This window comes from Nelumbo nucifera, chromosome 1 (assembly GCF_055504915.1).
Source record: "Nelumbo nucifera cultivar China Antique chromosome 1, China Antique-T2T, whole genome shotgun sequence".
Classification (NCBI taxonomy): domain Eukaryota; kingdom Viridiplantae; phylum Streptophyta; class Magnoliopsida; order Proteales; family Nelumbonaceae; genus Nelumbo; species Nelumbo nucifera.
In genome coordinates, this window is record NC_142649.1 from 123,826,922 (window position 1) to 123,849,293 (window position 22,372).

Sequence of the window (22,372 nt, forward strand, 5' to 3'; positions counted from 1 at the left end):
CCTCATTAGACAACTCAATACAGAGGCAGTTCGATCAGATCGAACTTGCCAAGGACATATTGGACAGTCTAAGGACAATGTATGAGGAGCAGAACCGTTCTACTCGACAGAAGGTCCTGAAATTGTTCATGACCGCGCAGATGACCAAAGGGCAGAAAGTTCATGACCATTGTCTTCGGATGATGGGATACATCAACGAACTTGAAGCTCTTGGATCCGGGCTAGATCTTGGCACGCAAGTGGATGCCATCCTAAATTCTTTGCCCTCTTCCTTCAATGCGTTCACTATGAACTACAATATGAATAAGCTGAATGTCAGCGTCCAGGAACTCAGCAATATGTTGCAGAGGGCCGAGGATTTACTCAAGAAGGATGAGCCTGTGGTTATGCTTGCTGAAGCTAACAAATCGGGCAAGAGAAAGAGAAAGGCAAAGAAGCCTCAGAAGAAGACTACCAAACCCAAGAAGCAGAAGAAGAACAAGGCATCTGATGTCTGTCACTTCTGCAAGCAGACCGGCCACTGGAAGAGGAACTGTCCTACCTACCTGGAATCTAAGAAAGGTAATATCGAAACTTGTGTCATAGAAACTAATATGTTAGTTACTTCTGTGTCCTGGTGTGTTGACTCCGGGGCTTCAACTCATGCGTGTAATTCACTGCAGGGGTTCAAAGTTAGCAGAAGGCTGAGTGAAGGTGAAGTGACACTGTTCTTGGGAACAACTGCAAGTGTTGCAGCTGCGGCAATAGGAACCGTAGAATTAGTTTTTAAAGAAGGAGTCCTTGTACTTAAAGATTGTCTTTATGTACAGAACTTGAGAAGGAATTTAATTTCTGTTTCAAAATTGTGTGCTGATGGATATACTGTTTACTTTAGTAATATGATTACTGTTAAACGGAATAATAAATTCATCGCATGCGGGGAGCTAGAGAACGGTCTCTATGTTCTGCATCCTTCTTTGGAAACTAACTTAACCGAAACTACGTCGGTCGAAAATCCCAAGAAAAGGACTCGTGATACAGTAAATCTCACGTGCCTCTGGCATTACCGACTTGGCCACATCGGTGTCGACCGAATCACAAGACTGGTAAAGGATGGTCCTTTGGATTTTCTAACCGTAGAAAATCTTCCCACTTGTGAACCTTGCCTCCAAGGTAAGATGACTAAGCGGCCATTTGACGGTAAGCCTGAAAGATGTGCAGGCACACTTGACCTAATACATACTGATGTATGTGGTCCCCTGAGTGTTAGGACACGGAATCAACACGTGTACTTCATCACCTTTACAGATGATTTTTCACGATATGGTTACGTGTACCTAATGAGACATAAGTCTGAATCATTTGAAAAGTTCAAAGAGTTCAGACAGGAAGTCGAGAAACAGTTAGGGAGAGAAATTAAGGCCCTTCGATCAGATCGAGGTGGCGAGTATCTCTCTGACGAATTCAGGGACTACTTAAAGGCCAATGGGATAGTGTCACAACTGGCTCCTCCTGCTACACCTCAACTCAACGGTGTTTCAGAGAGGAGAAATAGGACCTTATTAGACATGGTCCGGTCACTTCTCGTACGCTCAGAATTACCCACATCCTTTTGGGGATATGCATTAGAGACTGCTATCTACGTGCTGAATAGGGTTCCAACCAAATCAGTTTCGAAAACTCCATATGAGCTTTGGACCAGAAGGAAGCCAAGTGTGAGACACTTGAAGATTTGGGGTTGTCCTGCACACGTTAAAAGAACAAGTTCGGACAAGTTGGAATCTAAAACCAGCCGTTGCCTGTTTATAGGCTACCCAAAGGATTCGGTGGGTTATCTATTCTATGACCCAAGTGAGCAGAAAGTGTTCTGCAGTCGAAACGCCCGATTCTTAGAATCCGATTACATCCTGGACACCCATCGTCAGGAAATAGTTCTTGATGAGGAGAGCTCAGGAGCAGTGGGAGATGACCCACAAGTTCCAGGTAATGACCAACCTAGAAGGTCCACCCGGGTATCCAGACCACCAGTCCGATATGGTTATGACCAGGATAGTTACCTGGTGGAAGCCTTGACTAGTGAAGAGGATCCCGTGTCTTACGCGGAAGCTATGTTAGACATAGACTCCCAGAAGTGGGTGGAGGCCATGAGAGCCGAGATGGACTCAATGGAGACCAATGGAGTCTGGACTCTAGTGGATCCGCCCTCCGGGGTAAAAGCAATTGGTTGCAAATGGATCTACAAGAGGAAGAAGGGCCCCGATGGCAGGATTGAGACCTTTAAAGCTCGTTTGGTGGCGAAAGGGTATACTCAGAAAGAAGGCATCGACTATGAGGAAACCTTTTCACCGGTGGCCATGCTTAAATCCATTAGGATCCTGCTAGCTGTAGCAGCGTACCATGATTACGAGATTTGGCAAATGGATGTCAAAACAGCGTTCCTGAATGGAGATCTTAGTGAAGATATCTACATGCAGCAGCCGCAAGGCTTCATTGCTGCTGGTCAGGAACACATGGTATGTAAACTTAATAGATCCATATATGGACTTAAGCAGGCTTCTAGGAGTTGGAACATCCGTTTTGATTCTGCAGTCAAAACGTTTGACTTTGAGCAGAATCCGGATGAGCCCTGTGTTTACAGGAAATCCAGTGGGGATAAGATCACCTTTTTAGTCTTGTATGTGGACGATATCCTACTCATTGGGAATGATGTAGGAATGTTGACTTCGGTCAAGGTATGGCTATCACAGCAGTTCTCCATGAAAGATCTTGGAGAAGCTTCATACATACTGGGTCTTCGACTCTATAGAGATAGATCGAAGAGGATAATCGGATTATCCCAGGCTGCTTACATTGACAAAATTGTCAAAAGATACAGCATGGAAAACTCCAAGAAAGGAAACGTTCCTTTCAGGCACGGAGTCACTCTCTCCAAGAAGATGTCTCCCAAGACTTCTGAGGAGATTGAGAGCATGAGAGACGTTCCCTATGCCTCAGCTGTGGGGAGCATCATGTACGCCATGTTGTGCACTCGCCCGGACATAGCTCAGGCGGTGAGTGTGGTAAGCAGATTCCAGGCAAACCCAGGACAGGAGCATTGGACCGCTGTGAAGAACATACTCAAATACCTTCGAAGGACGAAAGAGTTTTGTCTGGTATTCGATGGTAGTTCACTGCAAGTTCTAGGGTATACCGATGCCGATTTCCAGTCGGATCCAGATGATAGAAAGTCTACATCTGGGTATGTTTTCTCGATAGGATCGTGTGCTGTTTGCTGGAAAAGCAGCAAACAGGGGTCCACTGCAGACTCCACAACCGAGGCCGAGTACATTGCCGCAAGTGAAGCTGCCAAGGAAGCCGTGTGGATGAAGAAATTCATACACGAATTAGGAGTGATTCCATCCAGCACATCACCCATCCCGTTGTTGTGTGACAACAATGGAGCGATCGCCCAGGCTAAAGAGCCTCGGGCCCACTCGAAGTCAAAGCACATCGAGAGGAAGTACCATGTACTGCGGGAGATCGTTGGTAGAGGGGACGTCCTAATTCAAAAGGTAGCATCAGCGGATAATGTGGCAGACCCATTGACAAAGCCACTGACACAGAAGGTGTTTGAGAAACACGTGGAAAGTATGGGACTCCGGCTTGTACCAGATTGGACCTAAGTGCAAGTGGGAGCTGTTAGACAGTTTTGTATGCCCTTAGCTTCAATCATTTTGATGTACTTTTGTTATTTAGTGGAAATAAATAAAGTGCATGTTTGATTCATGTTGTTTGGTTTAATTCTGTGTAAAACCCTAAAACTGGACATTTGTAGAGACTCATGTTAGTTTTAAATGTTCACAGCCGTTGGATAAGTCTGGGGAGATTTATCCTGCCAAGGCTGATACTGGTGTGCCACCAAGTGTTGGGATGGCCTGTCTCAGCCATCAGGGTAAGACCCGAGGCACATACAGCATGGGATTACTTGAATCCTTGAACCGGACCAGATTTCCAGTCTTGCCCTGGACCTTGGAGATAGATGGGCAAAACTGGAAAGTTACACCTGACCCCTAGACTCGATTATGACACTTCACTAGGTGCTGGATCAGGCAGCCTTTGATATGCCAATCAGTGAGATCCTTAGTGGGGATCAAAACCTGGGTATGTTGGGGCAGTTTGAGAATTCATCTGAGTGGGTGGTCATAGTGACAGAATCAGCCACTTTGTCGGACAAAGGGTAATGATCGGGAATGCACTCTCTCTGATGGAAACCAAACTGCCGGCAGTTGATTTCAATCGTTGGAATTTTGTTTTTGCAAAATTAATATATTTACATATATATGTACGGTTTCAAAATGTTTGCAAATGGTTTTAATTCCCGGGATCCATGAGAGAGGAGAGTGCGGCACTGTTCCTTGCAGCCGAGGGAGAGGTCCTCTCTTGTCGGGCAGTGCTTGATCATTAAGGGCTGAGAGGTTAAGTGTAAGACCATTTAGGATAATACCTGATGGGCTAATCTTGCACCTGCCCACAGTCCCTGGGTTTTTATAAGATGGCTTGGCCCAGGGACCACTTAATGTAAGTGTTGGGCCCATAGGGTTCATACGATGGACTCAAGGGGTTCATTGAGATTTTCAGTGAATTCGGCTGGGCCTTGTATTAAAGGCTGGGCCGAACCCATGTGGCTGGTGTGTAGATCAATGCTTGGGTCCCACGCCATACAAAGAAGTCCAACTGGGCAGCAGATTGGAAACTAATTAAACACTGAATACTTAATGGGCCAAAAGCCCATTTCGAAGTGGGCTGATATGATCACCCATCAATGGGGCGAATTTGAGATTGAAGTTAGCAAAAAGGATTGGGCTCTTAGCCTTATCCACTCTTAGAGACCAAATTCAAATCAGATTTGAATCTGGTAACCTCCTGATAAGATCAGGAGTAAGCTAACTCTATCTGGGAAAGGGATTAAGATTATCCCCTATCCAAATACTGATTTGGATTGGGATAACTCCTAATTAGGAGATTTCTTAATCAAGAAGAAAAGAGAGGAGATTTTCGAATGAACCAAGACAGGGAAATCAGATTTCGATCCAAGAGGTTCTGGTAAGCAAGAAAGGTTCCTGCGAATTGAGATTAGATCTCATTCTCTCCAGAAAAGAAAACAATTCAGCTTTTTCGTTTCTGGAAATCTCCTCCTGCCGCCGCCATCTGCATTGTTGCAAGATTTGATCTTTGCAGAAAAGAAAGTCAAGAAACCAGTTCTTGACATCAGTCTTGCAAGAAAGACTGAAAGAATTCAGTGTTTAGTACATCCAGGGGATTCTTGTGAAGGATCCAGTGTGTAGGACGCACCCTGCTGGTTCTGTTCCATCCACAGCTGTGTCATCTTCAGCAGGGACAGATCTTGGAGCATTCTTTGGGCGTGAACACCAACTTTGGGAGATACTGCTTCTCCGGATCAGGTATAATCCTCCCATTTATCTTTTGGTACAGATCTGGTTTGATTAGGGTTCAAGTAGATCCTTGAATATTGTATTCTAAATTCAGGGAATATGATTCCCAGTTGGGAGAAGGTAGGAAATTTTTGAAATTCGCCCCACCCATTCCGCAACCTTTATGGCGTCCATTAGATGGATCCTACCATTCTTTCAGCTATTGCACATTTCTAGGAGGAAATCTTGTGACATGGAAGAGTAAAAAGCAGACAGTTGTAGCCAGAAGCAGTGCTGAAGCCGAATATAGGGCCATGGCTCACACTACCTGTGAATTAGTGTGGCTGAGGAATCTCCTACAAGAAATTGGGTTTCACATGGATAAACCTATGAAATTGTACTGTGACAACCAAGCTGCACTCCATATCTCATCCAATCCTATCTTTCATGAGAGAACAAAGCACATAGAGGTTGATTGTCACTTTGTGAGAGAGAAGGTTTTTGCCGGAGAGATAAATACAGAACATGTGGGCTCCAATGACCAGTGGGCAGATTTGTTTACAAAAGCTCTAAGCTCAGGGAAAGTGAACTATCTATATATCAAAATGGGATTATGACATATATTCTCCAGCTTGAGGGGGAGTGTTAAGATGTGCCGAATAGGGGTAGTTTAGTCTTCTTCTGTTTATTAAGTACCTTACTTATGTGGCAGTGTTATTAGAGTTACTTTGCCCCACACTTAAGTAAGGGCATTTCTGTCTTTGTAAACATTTTTAGAATCTAATATAGATTAAGGGGGTCGACTGGATGGGTTAACCATCAGATTTTCGACTGACCCTTCTCTTCTTCTTCTTCTTCTTCTCCTCTTCATGTTCGTACTGTAGCAGCAGTCGAAACACTAGGGTTGATAACCGTGTGTCGAGTCCTTTTTCTTTGATTCACTCCGATGTTTGGGGTCCTTATAAAGTGATGTCATATAATGGATATAGATATTTTGTCATTTTTGTAGATGACTTTTCAAGGATGACGTGGCTCTATCTAATGAAAGAAAGAAGTGAATTGTTTACCATTTTTTAGAAATTTTATGCTGAGATTCGTAATCAATTTGGTATTCACATTAAAGTTTTCCGTTTTGATAGGCAGATTCTCAGTTTCCATTAAGTGCAAGAATGTAGAAAATGGGTGTGTATGGATCTTAACCAATGTTTATGGCCCTAATTCCTATAGAGAGAGGAATGAGATGTGGGAAGAACTATATGCAATCAAGGGGCTATGGGATGGTCCTTGGTGCCTGGGCAGGGATTTTAACGTCATTAGATTCTCTGATGAAACCAGTAATCCCCAACAGGTAATCTCAACAAGCATGAGGAAATTTAATGGTTTTATTGAAGATTGTGAACTGAAGGAAATACCTCTGTTGCAAGCCAGTTACACTTGGTCCAACCTTCAGGAAACCCCTTTGTGCTCGAAGTTGGATAGATTCCTTTTTAACCTTGCCTGGGAGAATAGTTTGGAAAACTTGGTTGCTAGGGCATTACCCAGGGTCACCTCTGATCACTGTCCTATCCAAATAGGAACTGAGTCTTTTCCTATAGGACCCAAACCTTTTAGATTCGAAAATATGTGGCTTACCCATCCAGAATTTGTGAAAAAAGTGAAGGAGTGGTGGGGTGAGGAGGAGAGGGGGGTAAGATGGAAGGGGATCAAGTTCCATAAGAAATTAAAAAGGTTGAGAGCCAAAATAAAAGAGTGGAATAGAGATCAGTTTGGTAGAATTGAGGAGCAAAAATTGGGCCTAATCTTTCGAATAGAGAATTTGGATGTAAAGGAATCTCACAATGGGCTGACTGAGGAGGACAGAGTGTTAAGGAGACAATTAAAAAAAGGAGTTGGAAGAAGTGTTATTGAGGGAAGAAATCAGTTGGAGACAAAAATCTAGACACAAGTGGATTAAGGAAGGTGATGGGAACACTAGATTATTCCATGATTTGGCAAATGGGAGACGAAGAAAGAATTTTGTGACCAAGCTAGAGATAGAAGAGAAGGTGATTACCAACCAGGATGACATAGCCAGAAAATTTGTGGACCACTTCAAATCGATTTATAGAAGGCCTTTGAGTGAGAGAACAGTCATGGAAAGGGTGGATTGGCCAAGAATTGATGGAGTGACAAGGTGGCTGGAAAGGGATTTTGAGGAAGAAGAGATTAAGAAAGCTGTCTTTCTAATGGATTAGATCCAAGGCTCCGGGTCTAGATGGCTTTACAATGGGTTTTTATCAAGACTGTTGGGAGGTGTTGAAAGAGGATTTAGCTGAAGTTTTTAAGGAATTTGCAGACAATCACACTATAAGCCCAGGAATTAATGCCACCTTTTTGGCCATGATACCTAAGAAGAATGATGCCAACCACCCAAAAGATTATAGGCCTATTAGTCTGGTGACAAGCATCTATAAAATTCTGGCTAAAGTGCTCTCATTGAAGTTCAAAACAGTCCTCCTTACCATCATTAGTGAAACTCAGGGGGCTTTCATTCAAGGGCGACAAATAACAGATCAGATCTTGATTGCGAATGAGTGTGTGGAGGAAATGAAAAGGTCTAGTAGGAAAGGATTCATTTGTAAAGAGGATTTATCCATTAGATACCTAAGAAGAATGACAGCTTTCTTAATCTCTTCTTCCTCGAAATCCCTTTCCAGCCACCTTGTCACTCCATCAATTCTTGGCCATGATACCTAAGAAGAATGATGCCAACCACCCAAAAGATTATAGGCCTATTAGTCTGGTGACAAGCATCTATAAAATTCTGGCTAAAGTGCTCTCATTGAGGATCAAAACAGTCCTCCCTACCATCATTAGTGAAACTCAGGGGGCTTTCATTCAAGGGCGACAAATAACAGATCAGATCTTGATTACGAATGAGTGTGTGGAGGAAATGAAAAGGTCTAGTAGGAAAGGATTCATTTGTAAATTGGATCTTGAAAAGGCCTATGATTTGGTGGATTGGGAGTTTCTATTATAGGTTATGCGAAATGGTGGATTTGGGGACAAGTGGTGTAGTTGGATCTTTGGGTGTATCAGTACTTGTCACTACTCTATTCTGGTAAATGGTACGGTGAGGGACTTTTTTCCAGCTTGCAGGGGTGTCAGGCAAGGGGATCCACTTTCACCCTTCCTTTTTACCTTAGTAGCTGATGTGATTAGTAGGATCATTACTAAGGCTGACAGCGAAGATGCCATTAGGGGTTGGAGAATAGGGAGACACCAAGTCCCCGTCACCCACCTTCAGTTTGCAGACGACCTAATGATTTTTTGTGAAGGAGGTCTTAGTGAAAAGGTAGCAAACCGAAAGGAGCTAATAAAAGGATTTGAAAGTGTCTCTCATTTGAGAATAAATCTGGAAAAGAGTTGCGTAGCAGGTATAAATTTGGAGGTAGGGGAGGTCGAGGCTATTGTGAAGTGTCTTGAGTGTTCCACCTCTGCTTGGCCTATGTCATATTTAGGGCTTCCTTTAGGGGCAAATCCTAGGGAGAGTAGATTTTGGACCCCAGTGTTCGAAAAGTTTGAGAAGAGATTAGTCTCATGGAAGAGGAACTATATCTCTTTAGGAGGAAGAATTACCCTAATAAGAGCTACCTTGGCTAACTTACCTACCTATTATTTGTCTGTCTTTAGGATACTAGTTAGGGAAGCTAGGAAGCTGGAGAAGTTGATGAGAGACTTCTTATGGGAGCCGGGACAAGAGAAAAAGGATCACTTGGTTAATTGGGAAATTGTGTGTAGAAGTAAAGAAGAGGGGGGTTTGGGAATTGGGAGGGTAACTAGAAAGAATCAAGCTCTGTTAGGGAAATGGTTGTGGAGATGGCCTTTGGAAAGAGAGATTGTGGCATGAGGTGGTGGGAAGCATTCATGGGAGGTCAGAGAATGGATGGGATGCTGGTGTATCGAGGCAAGGAACCTAGCAGCACCTTGGAAGGCTATTCACAACACCCTTCCTCAATTCCTCACTTTTATTAGGTATGAAGTTTGTTCTGGCAACTCTATCTTTTTTTGGGAGGATATTTGGGTAGGAGACTCACCGTTAAAGGATTTGTTCCCTTTGCTTTTTTCTATTTCTTTGTACAAAAAAGAGGTGGTCTCAAAATTTGTCTCACCTTTGGGAACACCCTTAGATCCTACTTAGGATTTTGGGTTTCGTAGAGGACTTAGGGATGCTGAAATTGAGTCTCTTTCTTTTTTGCTTGGGTGTCTTAATCAGGTTTGTTTGGATCCCTCCAAGCCAGATAAGAGGGTTTGGACTCCTAAACCCAATGGAACCTTCACTTGTGCTTCTTTTTTCAAGTCCATCTCTCAACTTTCTACTCACCAACCCTTTCCGTCAAAAGAAATTTGGTGTAGGCCAGTTCCCCCAAAAATTATGGCTTTTTGTTGGGAAGTTTTCCATGGGAAAGTAAACACTTTAGACAACCTACAAAAGAGAAGACCTTTTCTCTGTATTTCTCCTAATTGGTGTATCCTCTGTAGAGCTCACAGTGAGGATTGTTACCATCTATTAGTATCTTGTCCCTTTTCTGCAGACCTTTGGGCTTGGCTACTTTCGTTGTTTGGGGGTAGTTGGAGTCTACCAGCAGAAGTTCACATGCTCTTCAACCATTCTACCTTTTATTGGCCTACAAAAATAGGGAGAATTATGTGGAGATGTGCTCGTGCTGCCTTGACTTGGACTCTTTGGGAAGAAAGGAATCTCAGAATTTTTCAAGATAAGGAAAGGAACAACCAAGATTTGAAAGACTGTGTGTTAAACAGGGCAATACATTGGTTGAAGACCTTGGAAATCTTTCATCAATTCTCCTTTAATGACATTTGGAGAAATTGGTCAGCGGTAGCAAGGTGTTCATCTTTAAAGGCCAAATCAATTACAAGCTGGTCTCCTCCACCCGAAGGTTCAATTAAGTTGAACTTTGATGGAAGCAGCATGGGTAATCCAGGATTATTCGGAGTGGGAGGTGCTTTGAGAAATGAGAAGGGAGAGATTTTGTTGCTCTACTCAGGTCTTTTGGGAATTGGGAATTTCATCAGGGCAGAACTTTTAGCTGTTGTACAAGGGGTCCAATTTGCAAACCAGCTGGGGGTACAACACCTAATAATCGAGGGGGATTCCAAAGTGGTGGTGGGTTGGTTGAAAAATTCTGAAGAGGCTATGTGGCGATACAAGAATGAAATGAAGAAATTTAGTTGGTTGACAAGGAATATTTTGGTCACTGTACAGTGGGTGGATAGATCAACAAATACCTTGTCAGATGTGTTAGCTAAGCAAGGGGTAAATAGGGAAGAATTATTTTGGGCTCAGTTGTGATTCTTGTTTTTCTTTCCTAGTTTACTTGTAAGTTTCAAGGAGGGGCTGCAGCTCGCGCCTCTCTAGGGTGGTGCTGTGCGATGGAAGAACTTTCAGCCCTTCATTAGAACCATACTTGGGACCTCACCGTTCTTCCTCCTGGGAAGCAAGCTGTTGGTTGTAAATGGGTTTATACAGTTAAGTATTTGCCTGATAGTAGTGTTAAACGCCTGAAAGCGCGATTGGTTGCAAAAGGGTACTCCCAAACCTATGGTATTGACTACACAAAGACCTTCTCACTAGTTGCTAAGATAGGGTCAATTCGTGTTGTGATCTCTCTTGCAGCTATGTATGATTGGCTGCTATATCAGCTTGATATCAAGAATGCCTTTTCGCATGGTGACTTACTCGAGGAGGTCTACATGGAGCAACCTCCAGGGTTTGTTGCTCAGGGGGAGGATGGTAAGGTGTGCAGACTAAGGAAGGCTATATATGGGCTTAAACAGTCTCGAGTATGGTTTGGTAGGTTCAGTGAGGTAGTAAAGAAGTTTGGTATGAAACAGTGCCAAGTTGATCATTCTGTATTCAGTCATGACTCTCCAGGTGGAAAAATACTGTTGGTGGTGTATGTAGATGATATTGTTATTACCGGGAGTGATAACATGGGTTTTGTGACAGGCTGAAAACTTATCTACATAATCATTTTCAGACAAAGGATCTTGGTAAATTGAAATATTTCTTGGGGATAGAGGTGGCAAGATCTAAGTATGGTACTAATCTGTGCCAAAGGAAATATGTGCTTGATTTGTTGGAAGAAACAGGCTTGTTGGGTGCTAAACCAACTGAAACACCTATGGACACAAATACTAGGCTAAGCAGTGATATGGGTGAAGTGTTTGAAGACCCTGGTAGATACCAACGACTTGTAGGTAAACTGAACTACCTAACCATTACTAGGCCAAACATTTCATTTGCGGTTAGTGTGGTGAGTCAGTTCATGCAGAAACCTCTAATTCCTCATTGGAATGCAGTTCTGAGAATTGTGAGGTATTTAAAAGGGGCTCCAGGTTGCAGTTTGATATACAAAAGTGGCGGAAAACTTGAAATAGAAGGGCATTCTGATGCTGACTGGGCCGGTTCTATGTCTGATAGGCGGTCTACCACAGGCTATTGCACTTTCCTGGGAGGTAACTTGGTGACATGGAAAAGTAAGAAGCAGACAGTTGTGGCAAGAAGTAGTGCAAAAGCAGAATATAGAGCTATGGCGCATACTGCTTGTGAATTAGTGTGGCTAAGGAACCTTCTACAGGAAGTAGGGTACAACATCAATACTCCAATGAAGCTCTATTGTGACAATCAGGCTGCAATTCATATTTCTTCGAATCCGGTGTTTCATGAAAGAACCAAGTACATTGAGGTTGACTGTCACTTTGTGAGGGAGAAGGTGCTGAATGGAAAGCTAGACAATGCATATGTTAATACAGGAAACCAGTGGGCAGACTTATTTACAAAAGGCTTGAGTCGGGGAAGAGTGGACTACATATGTAACAAGCTGGGAGTATATGATATATACTCACCAACTTGAGGGGGAGTATTAGCGTAGGGGTATTTCTATCTTTATACTTAGATTAAGGTTGCTCATCTGTAATATTGTGTTGGAACCAGTGCTCCTTACTTAAATAAGGGCACATATGTCTTCCACTAATTTTAATAATAAAAGCACATGTCTGGCCAAATGGGAGTGATGTTCTTTGACTTCCAGTTCGAACCAGATTTTCTTCTTTTCTCTCTCTCTTTCTTCCACCTTTCTACCTCTCTCTACATGACTGATCTCAGACAAACAAAACTCCAAGGCAGGCCGAATCATAACAACATCTCTACCTTCAAAGAGGTGAAGAAACAGTTCCAAGCACTAGTACACAGTCTAGATCATAAACAAGAGAATACAAATTTAACCCTGGCCTAGAGCACCCCAGGACAGATTTTTCCACCCCTGTTCATCTATAGTAAGATTATCAGCTAAATCCTTGGCTGATCTTGGGATCTATCTGAATAGATTTTCATTGCAGATGCCAAAGACCTAGCCTCTGTAATGGTGTGCCTTAACCAAGGACCATCTTCTAATGATGGAATCATTTCAACCACTTGTAAGCCTATTTCCACCACCACCTGATCTATGTCCAAAGCAAACACAATCAACAGAAAATTCTTAACTAATAAAGTATAAGAATTCTAGAATCCTGAACTAGTATCAATAATTACTGATTATTGCCGAAAAACTAAAACTGTACCCGCACTTAACAAATACATGCCATCTCCAGTAACTCTAAGCCCAGTAACAGCACCATAATGAGCAGTTGCACGATCATGACTAGATAACATCCCTGGATGTAGTCTTTGCCTGGTTTGACATGAAACTCTAGAAAAGCTTGGTGAATGCTTTGTGCCATTACCATAAGCTATCTTCCTGTTTGGCGTCTTGGTTTTTACACAAGAATACTGGGCTGATGGAACAGATTTGGTTGCTGATCCCTGAGTAAGAAAGAATGCCAAATGATGGGATTGATTAAAGAGCACAACGATTTAATGTTACAAGTTGTTTACTTGAAAAATAATGTCAACAGAAGCAACTTATATCATGAAAAGTTCCAAAATTGAAGAGAAGAAAAAGTAATAAAAGAATGTATCCATGATGTTTTAAAGTTGGAATAAAATTTATGGGCAAGAATGGAGAGGAGAAAGTTTTGATGCCCAGATAAGAGTAAGAACAAAGTACTTGGTCATGATAAAAGAAAGAGGAAAATAAGCCCAGCTCCAAATAAGTTCCTAATATTATCAGCTTGTTTAAATTAGTATGTTATAATCAAGGTTCAAAATACCGATACAGTCCGATACACTGGTAGGGGCGTATCTGACTGTATCGATGCTCGCATCCTGTTTTTCTAGTTTTTTTTTTTTTTTTTCTAACCTGGTTCAGAGGGGTCAGTTTAAGGCCCCGCCTACCCCCTGAACCGGGTTAGACCCCAAAACACCCCCTGTAGGGGCATATCGGGAAACCCACAATACGATACGTATCAGACAGCATTGGCTGATATGCACATGCACAAAGTATCAGCCAACATGCACACTTTTTGAACCTTGGTTATAGTCAAACATAAATGCATATGCACAAAAGCTCGAGCAACAAACATGCACACTTTTTTCTTTTTTCTTTTTTTTTTATTGAAAACAGTAACTTTCATTAGAACAGTTGATACATAGACAGTCAACCACTTCTAGCATGAGTGGTGGTGACCCCAACAGTATTACATGATTTACAACACAACCCAAAATAAGTTTTCCCTGAGGGTCCCCTGCTTTGCCAAAGTATCAGCCACAGCATTGGCTGACCTCCTTGTCCACTTGAAGATTACTCCAGCTAACCTTGCTAAGCAAAAACTCTTCCTCATTTGCTGTCTAAAGGCCCATACCCCCAAGCTTTTTGTCTGCAGCCATCCTATTAACAGTTTAGAGTCTCCCTCCACCTCAAAATTTTGAAATCCCCACTGCTTGGCCAGCCTCAAACCTTGAAGTAGGGTCATAATATCAGCTCTTAAAGAATCTTCCACACCTATAGGGCCAAAGTATAGTGCTGTCAATCTGCCTTCCCCATCCCTGAATCTTCCACACCTTGATTGGACTTGCCTGGAATCTGAAGAAGCTTGCTGGACGGAAAGGAATTTTGGAGAAGAGGAGATAAGAAAGGCAGTTTTCTCAATGAACAAATCGGAGTGAGATTGCTAGGAGATTTCTAGACCACTTTAAATCCATCTATAGAAAACCTTTGATTGATAGAGTGGATATAGACAAGTTTCAAAGTATTGGAAACGCAAGGTGTATTGGAAAGGCAATTTTAAGAGACGTATCGGGATACGCTTTGGATACATATGGATACAGACAAAAAATCAAGATACGCATAAATATGGTAAAAAATTCAAATAAATCTTAAAAATATATTACTAACTATATTTACAAATTTTATATGATTGTATATAAGTAATTTAAATGTAAAAAACCATAATTTAATGGTTTATATAAAGTGATATAAAGTGACATATTAGGACACAATTAGTAACCGTTGAAAAAATGATGGAATAATTAAAATGTAAAAAAACAAAAAAAAACTAAAATGTGAATGTCAATTTTCAAAAACAAATATAATTAATCTCAATATAAATTAGTATATAAATTTTAATAATTAATTCTAGCATTTATTAATAAAAACTTGTCACACATTAAGAAAAGTGAAAATTTACTTAAAATTAAAAATACATATAATCATAGCAAACAAATATGTATGGCTGGCAAACTTGTGGTTGTTAAAACTTACAATTAAGTGACCAAGGTTCGAATCTTGCTATAGCTAAAATTTGAATTTTTTACACTAACAAAACAAAATTAATGATAGGGGATCATTAATTAAAAGAATTAATGAGAGAATTTGAATTAGGCGCTAAAATTCAAATTTAAATTTTAAATTTGCCTTGGAGTAATTGACTAATTAATGAAAGAGAAATTAGACTTAAATAAACAACATTAGTGAGAGATTCGATATTAAATATGGATTAACGAATAACGATACATATCCGAACTGTATCGGACTGTTTTGGGCCCGTATTGGTCGATATAAATTTGAAACAGTCTGATACGGGCTCGTATCGACCGATACATACGAAAAGAAACGGAACAAATGATTTATATACGTTCCGCGTATCAGATTCTTGTCGGAATGATACATATTGACCGATACATTGCGATATTTTGAACCTTGGATAGAGAGGACCTTGATTGACCTTGCTTGGAATCTGAAGAAGCTTGCTGGATGGAAAGGAATTTTGAAGAAGAGAAGATAAGAAAGGCAGTTTTCTCAATGAACAAATCGGAGTGAGATTGTTAGGAGATTCCTAGACCACTTTAAATCCATCTATAGAAGACCTTTGATTGATAGAGTGGATATAGAGGACCTTGATCGGACTTGCCTAGAATTTGAAGAAGCTTGTTGGATGGAAAGGAATTTTGAAGAAGAGGAGATAAGAAAGGCAGCTTTCTCAATGAACAAATCTAAAGCCCCTGGGCCTAACAGTTTCACTATGGCCTTCTATCAGGATTGTTGGGAAATTGTGAAACATGATCTAGTTGAGGTGTTCATTGAATTTGCGGAAAAGGGTTTCATTAGTCCAGGGATTAATGCTACCTTTTTAGCTCTTGTCCCAAAAAAAGCCTAATGCTTGCCATCCTAGGGACTTTAGAGCAATCAGCTTAGTGACCATCTTGTACAAGATTATTGCCAAGGTCCTTTCCACAAGGCTAAAAACAGTTCTTCCTACATTAATCAGTTGGTAGCAAGGGGCATCTGTAAAAGGGAGACAAATAGCTGACCAAATCCTCATTGCGAATGAGTGTGTGGAAGAAATGAAAAGATCTAGGAAAAAAGGCTTTGCATGTAAGTTGGACCTTGAGAAAGCTTATGGTTTGGTGGATTGGGCATTCTTAATTGAGGTAATGAAATCGTGTGGATTTAGGGATAGATGGTGTAATTGGATTTTTGGATGTATTAAGACTTGACATTACTCGATTCTGGTAAATGGGATTGTGAGAGACTTCTTTCCAGCTCGTAGAGGTTTGAGGCAGGGAGGCCCTCTTTCACCTTTCCTCCTTACCCTAATTGTGGATGTCTTGAGTAGAATTATAAATAAGGCTGAAAGGGAGAATAGAATTAGTGGTTGGAAGGTCGGAAGGGATATGTTACTGATTACTCACTTATAGTTTGCAAATGATATTATAATCTTCTGTGAAGGGGGAGATCAACTTTTGGCAAGGAATCTAAAGGACTTGGTGGGGAATTTTGAACTTGTCTCCAATCTTAAAATTAATCTTGAGAAGAGTTGTATTGCAGGACTTAATATGGGAGAAGGAGACCTTATAGTTGTTGCAAGTGTCCTAGATTGACCCATCTCAAGGTGGCCTTTGACATACTTAGGGATTCCCCTAGGTGCAAATCCTAGAGAGAGTAAGTTGTGGAGTCCAATCTTTGAGAGGTGTACCAAGAGACTAGCAACCTATAAAAGGAATTACATCTCACTTAGGGGTAGGATTACTCTGATTAAGTCTACTCTTGCCAATCTGCCAATCTACTACTTCTCGGTCTTTAGGATCCCTAAAAAGGAAATAAATAAGATAGAGAAACTGATGAGGGATTTTTTGTGGGAATCGGGAGAAGGTAAAAAAGACCACTTGGTTGACTAGGAGACTGTGAGTAGAAGTCTAGAGGCACGACTGGGAATTGGGAATGTGGATAAAAAGAATTTGGCATTACTGGGGAAATGGTTATGGAGATGGCCACAGGAACAGAACAAACTCTAGCATAAGGTGGTAGCCAATATTCATGGTAGGTTGGGGAAGGTTGGGATGCAGGTGTTTCGAACCGGGCTACATTAGCGTCTCTATGGAAGGCAATTCATGGAATTTTGCTCACTCTTCTCCAGTTTGACAAGTATGATGCTTGTTCAGGGGATACTATTAAATTTTGGGAGAATATTTGGATTGGGTCTCATCCTCTAAAGGATCTCTTCCCATCCCTATACTCAGTTTCTTTGTACAAAAATGAATGTATCTCTAAAATCATTGTTCACCCAGTTCACCCAGTGGATCATAACTGGGATTTTGTTTTTTGTAGAGGATTAAGGGATGATGAAATGGGGGCTTTCTGGACTTGCTTCAAATACTTCAACATGTGCGTTTTCATCCTGATAAGTCAAACAAGCATGTTTGGGTCCCTCACCCTAAGGGTTTGTTTTCTTGTGCTTCCTTTTTCAAGTCTCTTTGTAATTCTTTGCCCTCTCCTTTGGTTCCCTTAAGAGAGTTCTGGCGCAAACCCACTCCCCCGAAAATAAGAGCTTTTTTGTTGGGAAGAAATTCATGGGAAAATTAATACTTTAGAAATGCTACAGAAGAGGAGACCCAATTTATGTCTCTCTCCAAACTGGTGTGTTTTGTGCAGATCTGATAACAAGTTGCTATCATTGACTGATTTCTTGCTCTTTTTCTGTAGATATAGGGAGTTGTTTTTTTTTCTTTGTTTGGGTGCAGATGGTCCTTACCAGCGGAGGTTAATTTGTTGTTTGATCCTTATATGTTTACATGGCCAAAAAAGAGGGGAAGAATAATGTGGTGTGTTAGAGCAGCCTTGGTTTGGACCATTTGGGAAGAGAGGAATGCAAGAGTCTTCTTTGATAAGGAAAGAAGCAAGGAAGAAATAACGGATTGTGTGATGGTTAGAGTGATCCATTGGATCAAATATTTGGACCAATTTTCTCAAATTTCTCATGACTTAAGGAGGAACTGGGAAGGTGTTGCAAGAAGCTCTTTTAGAAAGGAAAGAATAAATGTTGCATGGCTTCCCTCACCTCAGGACTATGTAAAACTGAACTTTGATGGGAGTAGCAGGGGGAATCCAGGACCTGCTAATATAGGGGGAGTTGTGAGAAACATGGAAGGCAAATTAATAGCCTTGTTTTCTGGTCCACTGGGGCATGGGGATTCTCTCAAGTTAGAATTTTTTGCAGCCTTACACAACTTGCAAATGATCTGAACATAACCAATTTGGTGATTGAAGGGGACTCAAAATTGGCGGTGGGTTAGTTAAAGGATCCAGAATCTGTGATATATGCTACAGGGATGAATTAAAAAGGATTTTATGGATCACCAAGAATATGAATCTGATGATTCAATGGGTGAGGAGATCGGCAAACGGATTAGTTGATACTCTAGCCAAGCAAGGGGTGAATACACAATCTTTGTTTTGGGCTCACTTGTAATTTCTCTGTTTTGTTTATAGAGAGGTAGCATCTTGTGCCTCTCTAAGGGATGCTTGTAATGATTATATTTTTCAAAATTAATGAAATCTAACTTCACTTATCAAAAAGTAAAAATTTGGACAAAAATGGAGGAACTGGATTAAAGCCTGTGTCATGTCTCCAATTCTGTTCTAATTAATGGGCAAGTGGCAGGATTCTTTGAGAGCGCTATAGGTACTAGACAAGGGAACCCTCTCTCCCCTTTGTTATTCATTTGTTTCATGGAAGTGCTCTTTCAATTCAATAAGTTGGCTGTCTCTGGAGGTTTATGGGATGGTTTTGAAATCTCTCCAGGTGGGGAAAAAGAGCCCAGATTTCCTACTCACTTTTCCTACCCACTCTCTACCCTCCATGAATTGCAGCCACACATCTCTCAATTCATAATAGAGATGTGTGGCTCCAATTCACGGCGGGTAGAGTGGGTAGGAAATCCCGACTGGGGGAAAAAGTGCACCTTCTCCAATTTGCTGATAATACCTTGTGTTGTGTTTTATTGATGCTGCCCCTAATCAATTGGAAGTGATGCTTGGTATATCCTTTGCTGGTTTGGAGTTGTATCAGGTCTCAAGGTGAATCTAGGGAAGAGTGTAGTCTTTCCTGTGGGTCATGTTGACAATGTGGAGGTTTTGGCTGAGGTGCTGGCTTGTGAAGTGAATCACCTTCCTAGAAAATATTTGGAGCTCCCTCTTGGAGAAAAATGCAACTCTACTCCTGTTTGGGATCCTGTAATTGAGTGGATCGAAAAGAAGTTAGCTTCTTGGAAGGCAAAGTACCTCTCCTCGGAAGGCAGAATGACACTTGTAAAGAGCACCCTCTCAAACCACCCTACTTACTTTCTTTCTCTCTTTCCCATCCCTTCCGAGGTGGCAAAGAAATTGGAATCCCTTCAGAGAAATTTCCTGGTGGGGTGGGGGATCAGCTTTCTTGCTTAATCATCCTTGTAGTTCTTTTAGTGCTGGTCTGTTTGGAAACATAAAGATGGTACATCCTTAATCTCTCCCTCTTAATAAAATTTTTTCTCCTTACCCATAAAAAAATGAACAATGACATAATTTTGTACCAGTTGTAGCAATTTTTCAAATACAGAACATCTCAAAATGCACATCTGACCTGACTCAAACCTAACTCAACAAACCAGCTTAACTTACAAGTTTTAGTTGCGACCTTGGGTTATGCTTGGACAGGAAAGTTCACTGCAAGGGGTGGAGCCATTTAAAAGAACTAGGTAACCAGAGAATGACAACAGATATTATATAATGTGTGTTTCTGGGAATAATGCAAACAATTAAAGTTTGATCTACCATCTTGCACTGTACGTGAAATGACTACTTGATTTTGAATCTAACAATGCTCATACACATTCAATTTATTTATTTATTTTTTATCTTGTCCAATAACTTAAACCAAGCATAATACAGCATAGCCCTATTGAAGCAACAGATGAGTTGTACTCAAGTAAACTAGAGTTGAATTAGGCTCAGGTTATAAGCTGGCCATCCAATTCTTGGTACTGTGCATGGGTTGGCTACAAAACCCATAGAGTTACATCCAAAAGAAAGACTACTAAAAATATATTTTTCCCTTCATTTTTTTTATGTTGTGTACGCTGAAGAGATAGATAGATAGATAGATAGATAGATAGATAGATAGATAGATAGATAGATAGATAGATAGATAGATAGATAGATAGATGGATAGATAATAGATATATATATATATAGAGAGAGAGAGAGAGAGAGCTTACTCTTGTAGATGAGTGATCAAGGAGTTGTGGCCGTCTTCCTAGCTGAGAGTGGGACTGATCTAAGACAAGAAAACACCCTGCACGTCTGATGTCCCAGAAACGTATTGCCCCATCACATCCCCCAGTTATCAAAACCCACTCATTAGAAGTAGACCATTCCACTGTCATTACACCATCTGCAATTGCAGGCATGATAGAATATAGAAGCAAAAATTTATGCCAATCCTAAAAGTATGACTACAAGGACCTTTCTTCATTCTTACATTAAGCAAGTTCTGAACAAATTAGAATAATGAAACAACTGATTCAAGACATGTGAATAATGAAGGTGATTCTTGTGGTCATTCAATTTCTGAAAAAAAATGAGTGTGAAGGATATTGAGATACATCTTTTCAAAAAAAAAAAAATGTAAGATTAGTAGGAAGATTAATAAGACTGTCAGGCATGAAAATTTAGGCCTCATCTAGGCTTGAGAATATTAAAATTTTTAAGCACATCTTTAAGGGAAAAAATATCAATGCTGATAGAAATATGAACAGAAAAAGGAATGTTTTGGTAGAAACAGAAAAAGGAATTAAGGCCCGCAACAATTTATTATTTACCACGGTGTCCTGATAATGTGTGAGTAAATGCCCCTGAAGAAATGTCACATAGGCGAACTTGAACATCTTCAGTTCCAGCAGCAATTAGCATGTGAGATGTGGCTACTGAAGACATAGCTGTCCTGTACACCTTTCCAGGCATTTTAAAATCCATGACCACCTAATGACATAATGCAAAGTATCCAATAAAAATCATAAATCAAGACCCAAGCTCGAGGAAAGAGAACTATGGAAAATGCATACCCGTAGAGTATTTGTATCCCAAACATTGATGTAATGATCAAATGAACCTGTGATGAATAGTCCTGTGTCAACAGGATACCAAATGGCTGAGGATACAGCATATTTGTGGCCATGCTCATGTTGTTTGTCAACAAAAAATAAGCACCGGTGCTTTGCAACAAGGCCACCTCCTTCATAATCTGTGGCATGTTGGACATCATAAACAGCAGCTGAACCATCAGCTGCACCGGATAATAGATACCTTCCCTCTGTCAAATCAACCTAACCTCATGGTATAGATAGGTGATCAGACAAATAACATAAGAAATGAAAAAGTCTATATCAAAAGGAGTGCTCAATACATGTGCAGATCAAAGCATGTATTCAAGTAGCCAAGCACGACACCTGGATATGTGAATTTACAGAAAACATAACTTACAGTCTGAAAGTCTAGTGGTATTTGTTTGCAAATACTAGGGTCCTAGATTGATAAACTCAATCTTCAATTATGTTGTTTTGTTTAACCAAAAAATGTCTATTATTTTGGGCTTTCACATGCTAATATGAATACTATAGGAAGATCTAAGGATTTCAAAAAGAAAAAAAAAAGTTGCATCTATATGGATGATCAACACCAGAGGAATTGACTAATCATGCACTTTTTTTTGACAAATAACAGATCATTAAAATTTATTAAAAATCATAAAGATATGCATCGTTACAAGCATCCCACAGGGAGGCGTGAGATGCAGCCTCACTATTAGAACAGAGCTAGTACAGAATTACAATTGCGCCCAATACAACTGATCCCTAATCGCCCCTTGCTTAGCTAATGAATCAGCCAAAGCATTAGCCCTATTGACTTATTTTTGTCCCAAGGGTTTTCTAACAAGATTTCAAATCACCTCTATTGACTTTCTAGAACACCAAAAAGACATAAGACCTGCAATAATTTCTTACTTCTAAGGTTATGGATTATGATGCAGGATAGAAAGGTAATTGCCAACTTGGTTCTAGGATTTCTTCCAGCAACCAGCTAAAGTAATTTTGGCAGAAATTAGTGAATTCTAATGCAAATAATGGGAATAAAAGGGAATGGCTGAATGGATTGTCTATTCTTGATGTTGATGAATGGAGTAGCATGTGGGAGCTTTAAAAGTTTGAGAGGAATAAGACAAGGTGATCC

General features: G+C 40.7%; 1 protein-coding gene across 2 annotated transcripts in view; it reads right to left on the reverse strand.

The window, feature by feature from the left end:
* The window catches only part of LOC104609709 (WD repeat-containing protein ATCSA-1-like), a 39,951-nt gene that overhangs the window by 14,055 nt on the left and 3,524 nt on the right, over nt 1–22,372 (reverse strand). For both annotated transcript variants that reach the window (XM_088894144.1, XM_088894143.1), the window contains exons 2-5: nt 21,208–21,468; nt 20,965–21,124; nt 20,362–20,537; nt 13,014–13,254 (exon numbers count right to left, since the gene is read on the reverse strand). In XM_088894144.1, coding sequence (XP_088750270.1) covers nt 13,014–13,254; nt 20,362–20,537; nt 20,965–21,124; nt 21,208–21,468 — 838 coding nt within the window. The remainder of the gene's footprint in view (nt 1–13,013; nt 13,255–20,361; nt 20,538–20,964; nt 21,125–21,207; nt 21,469–22,372) is intronic.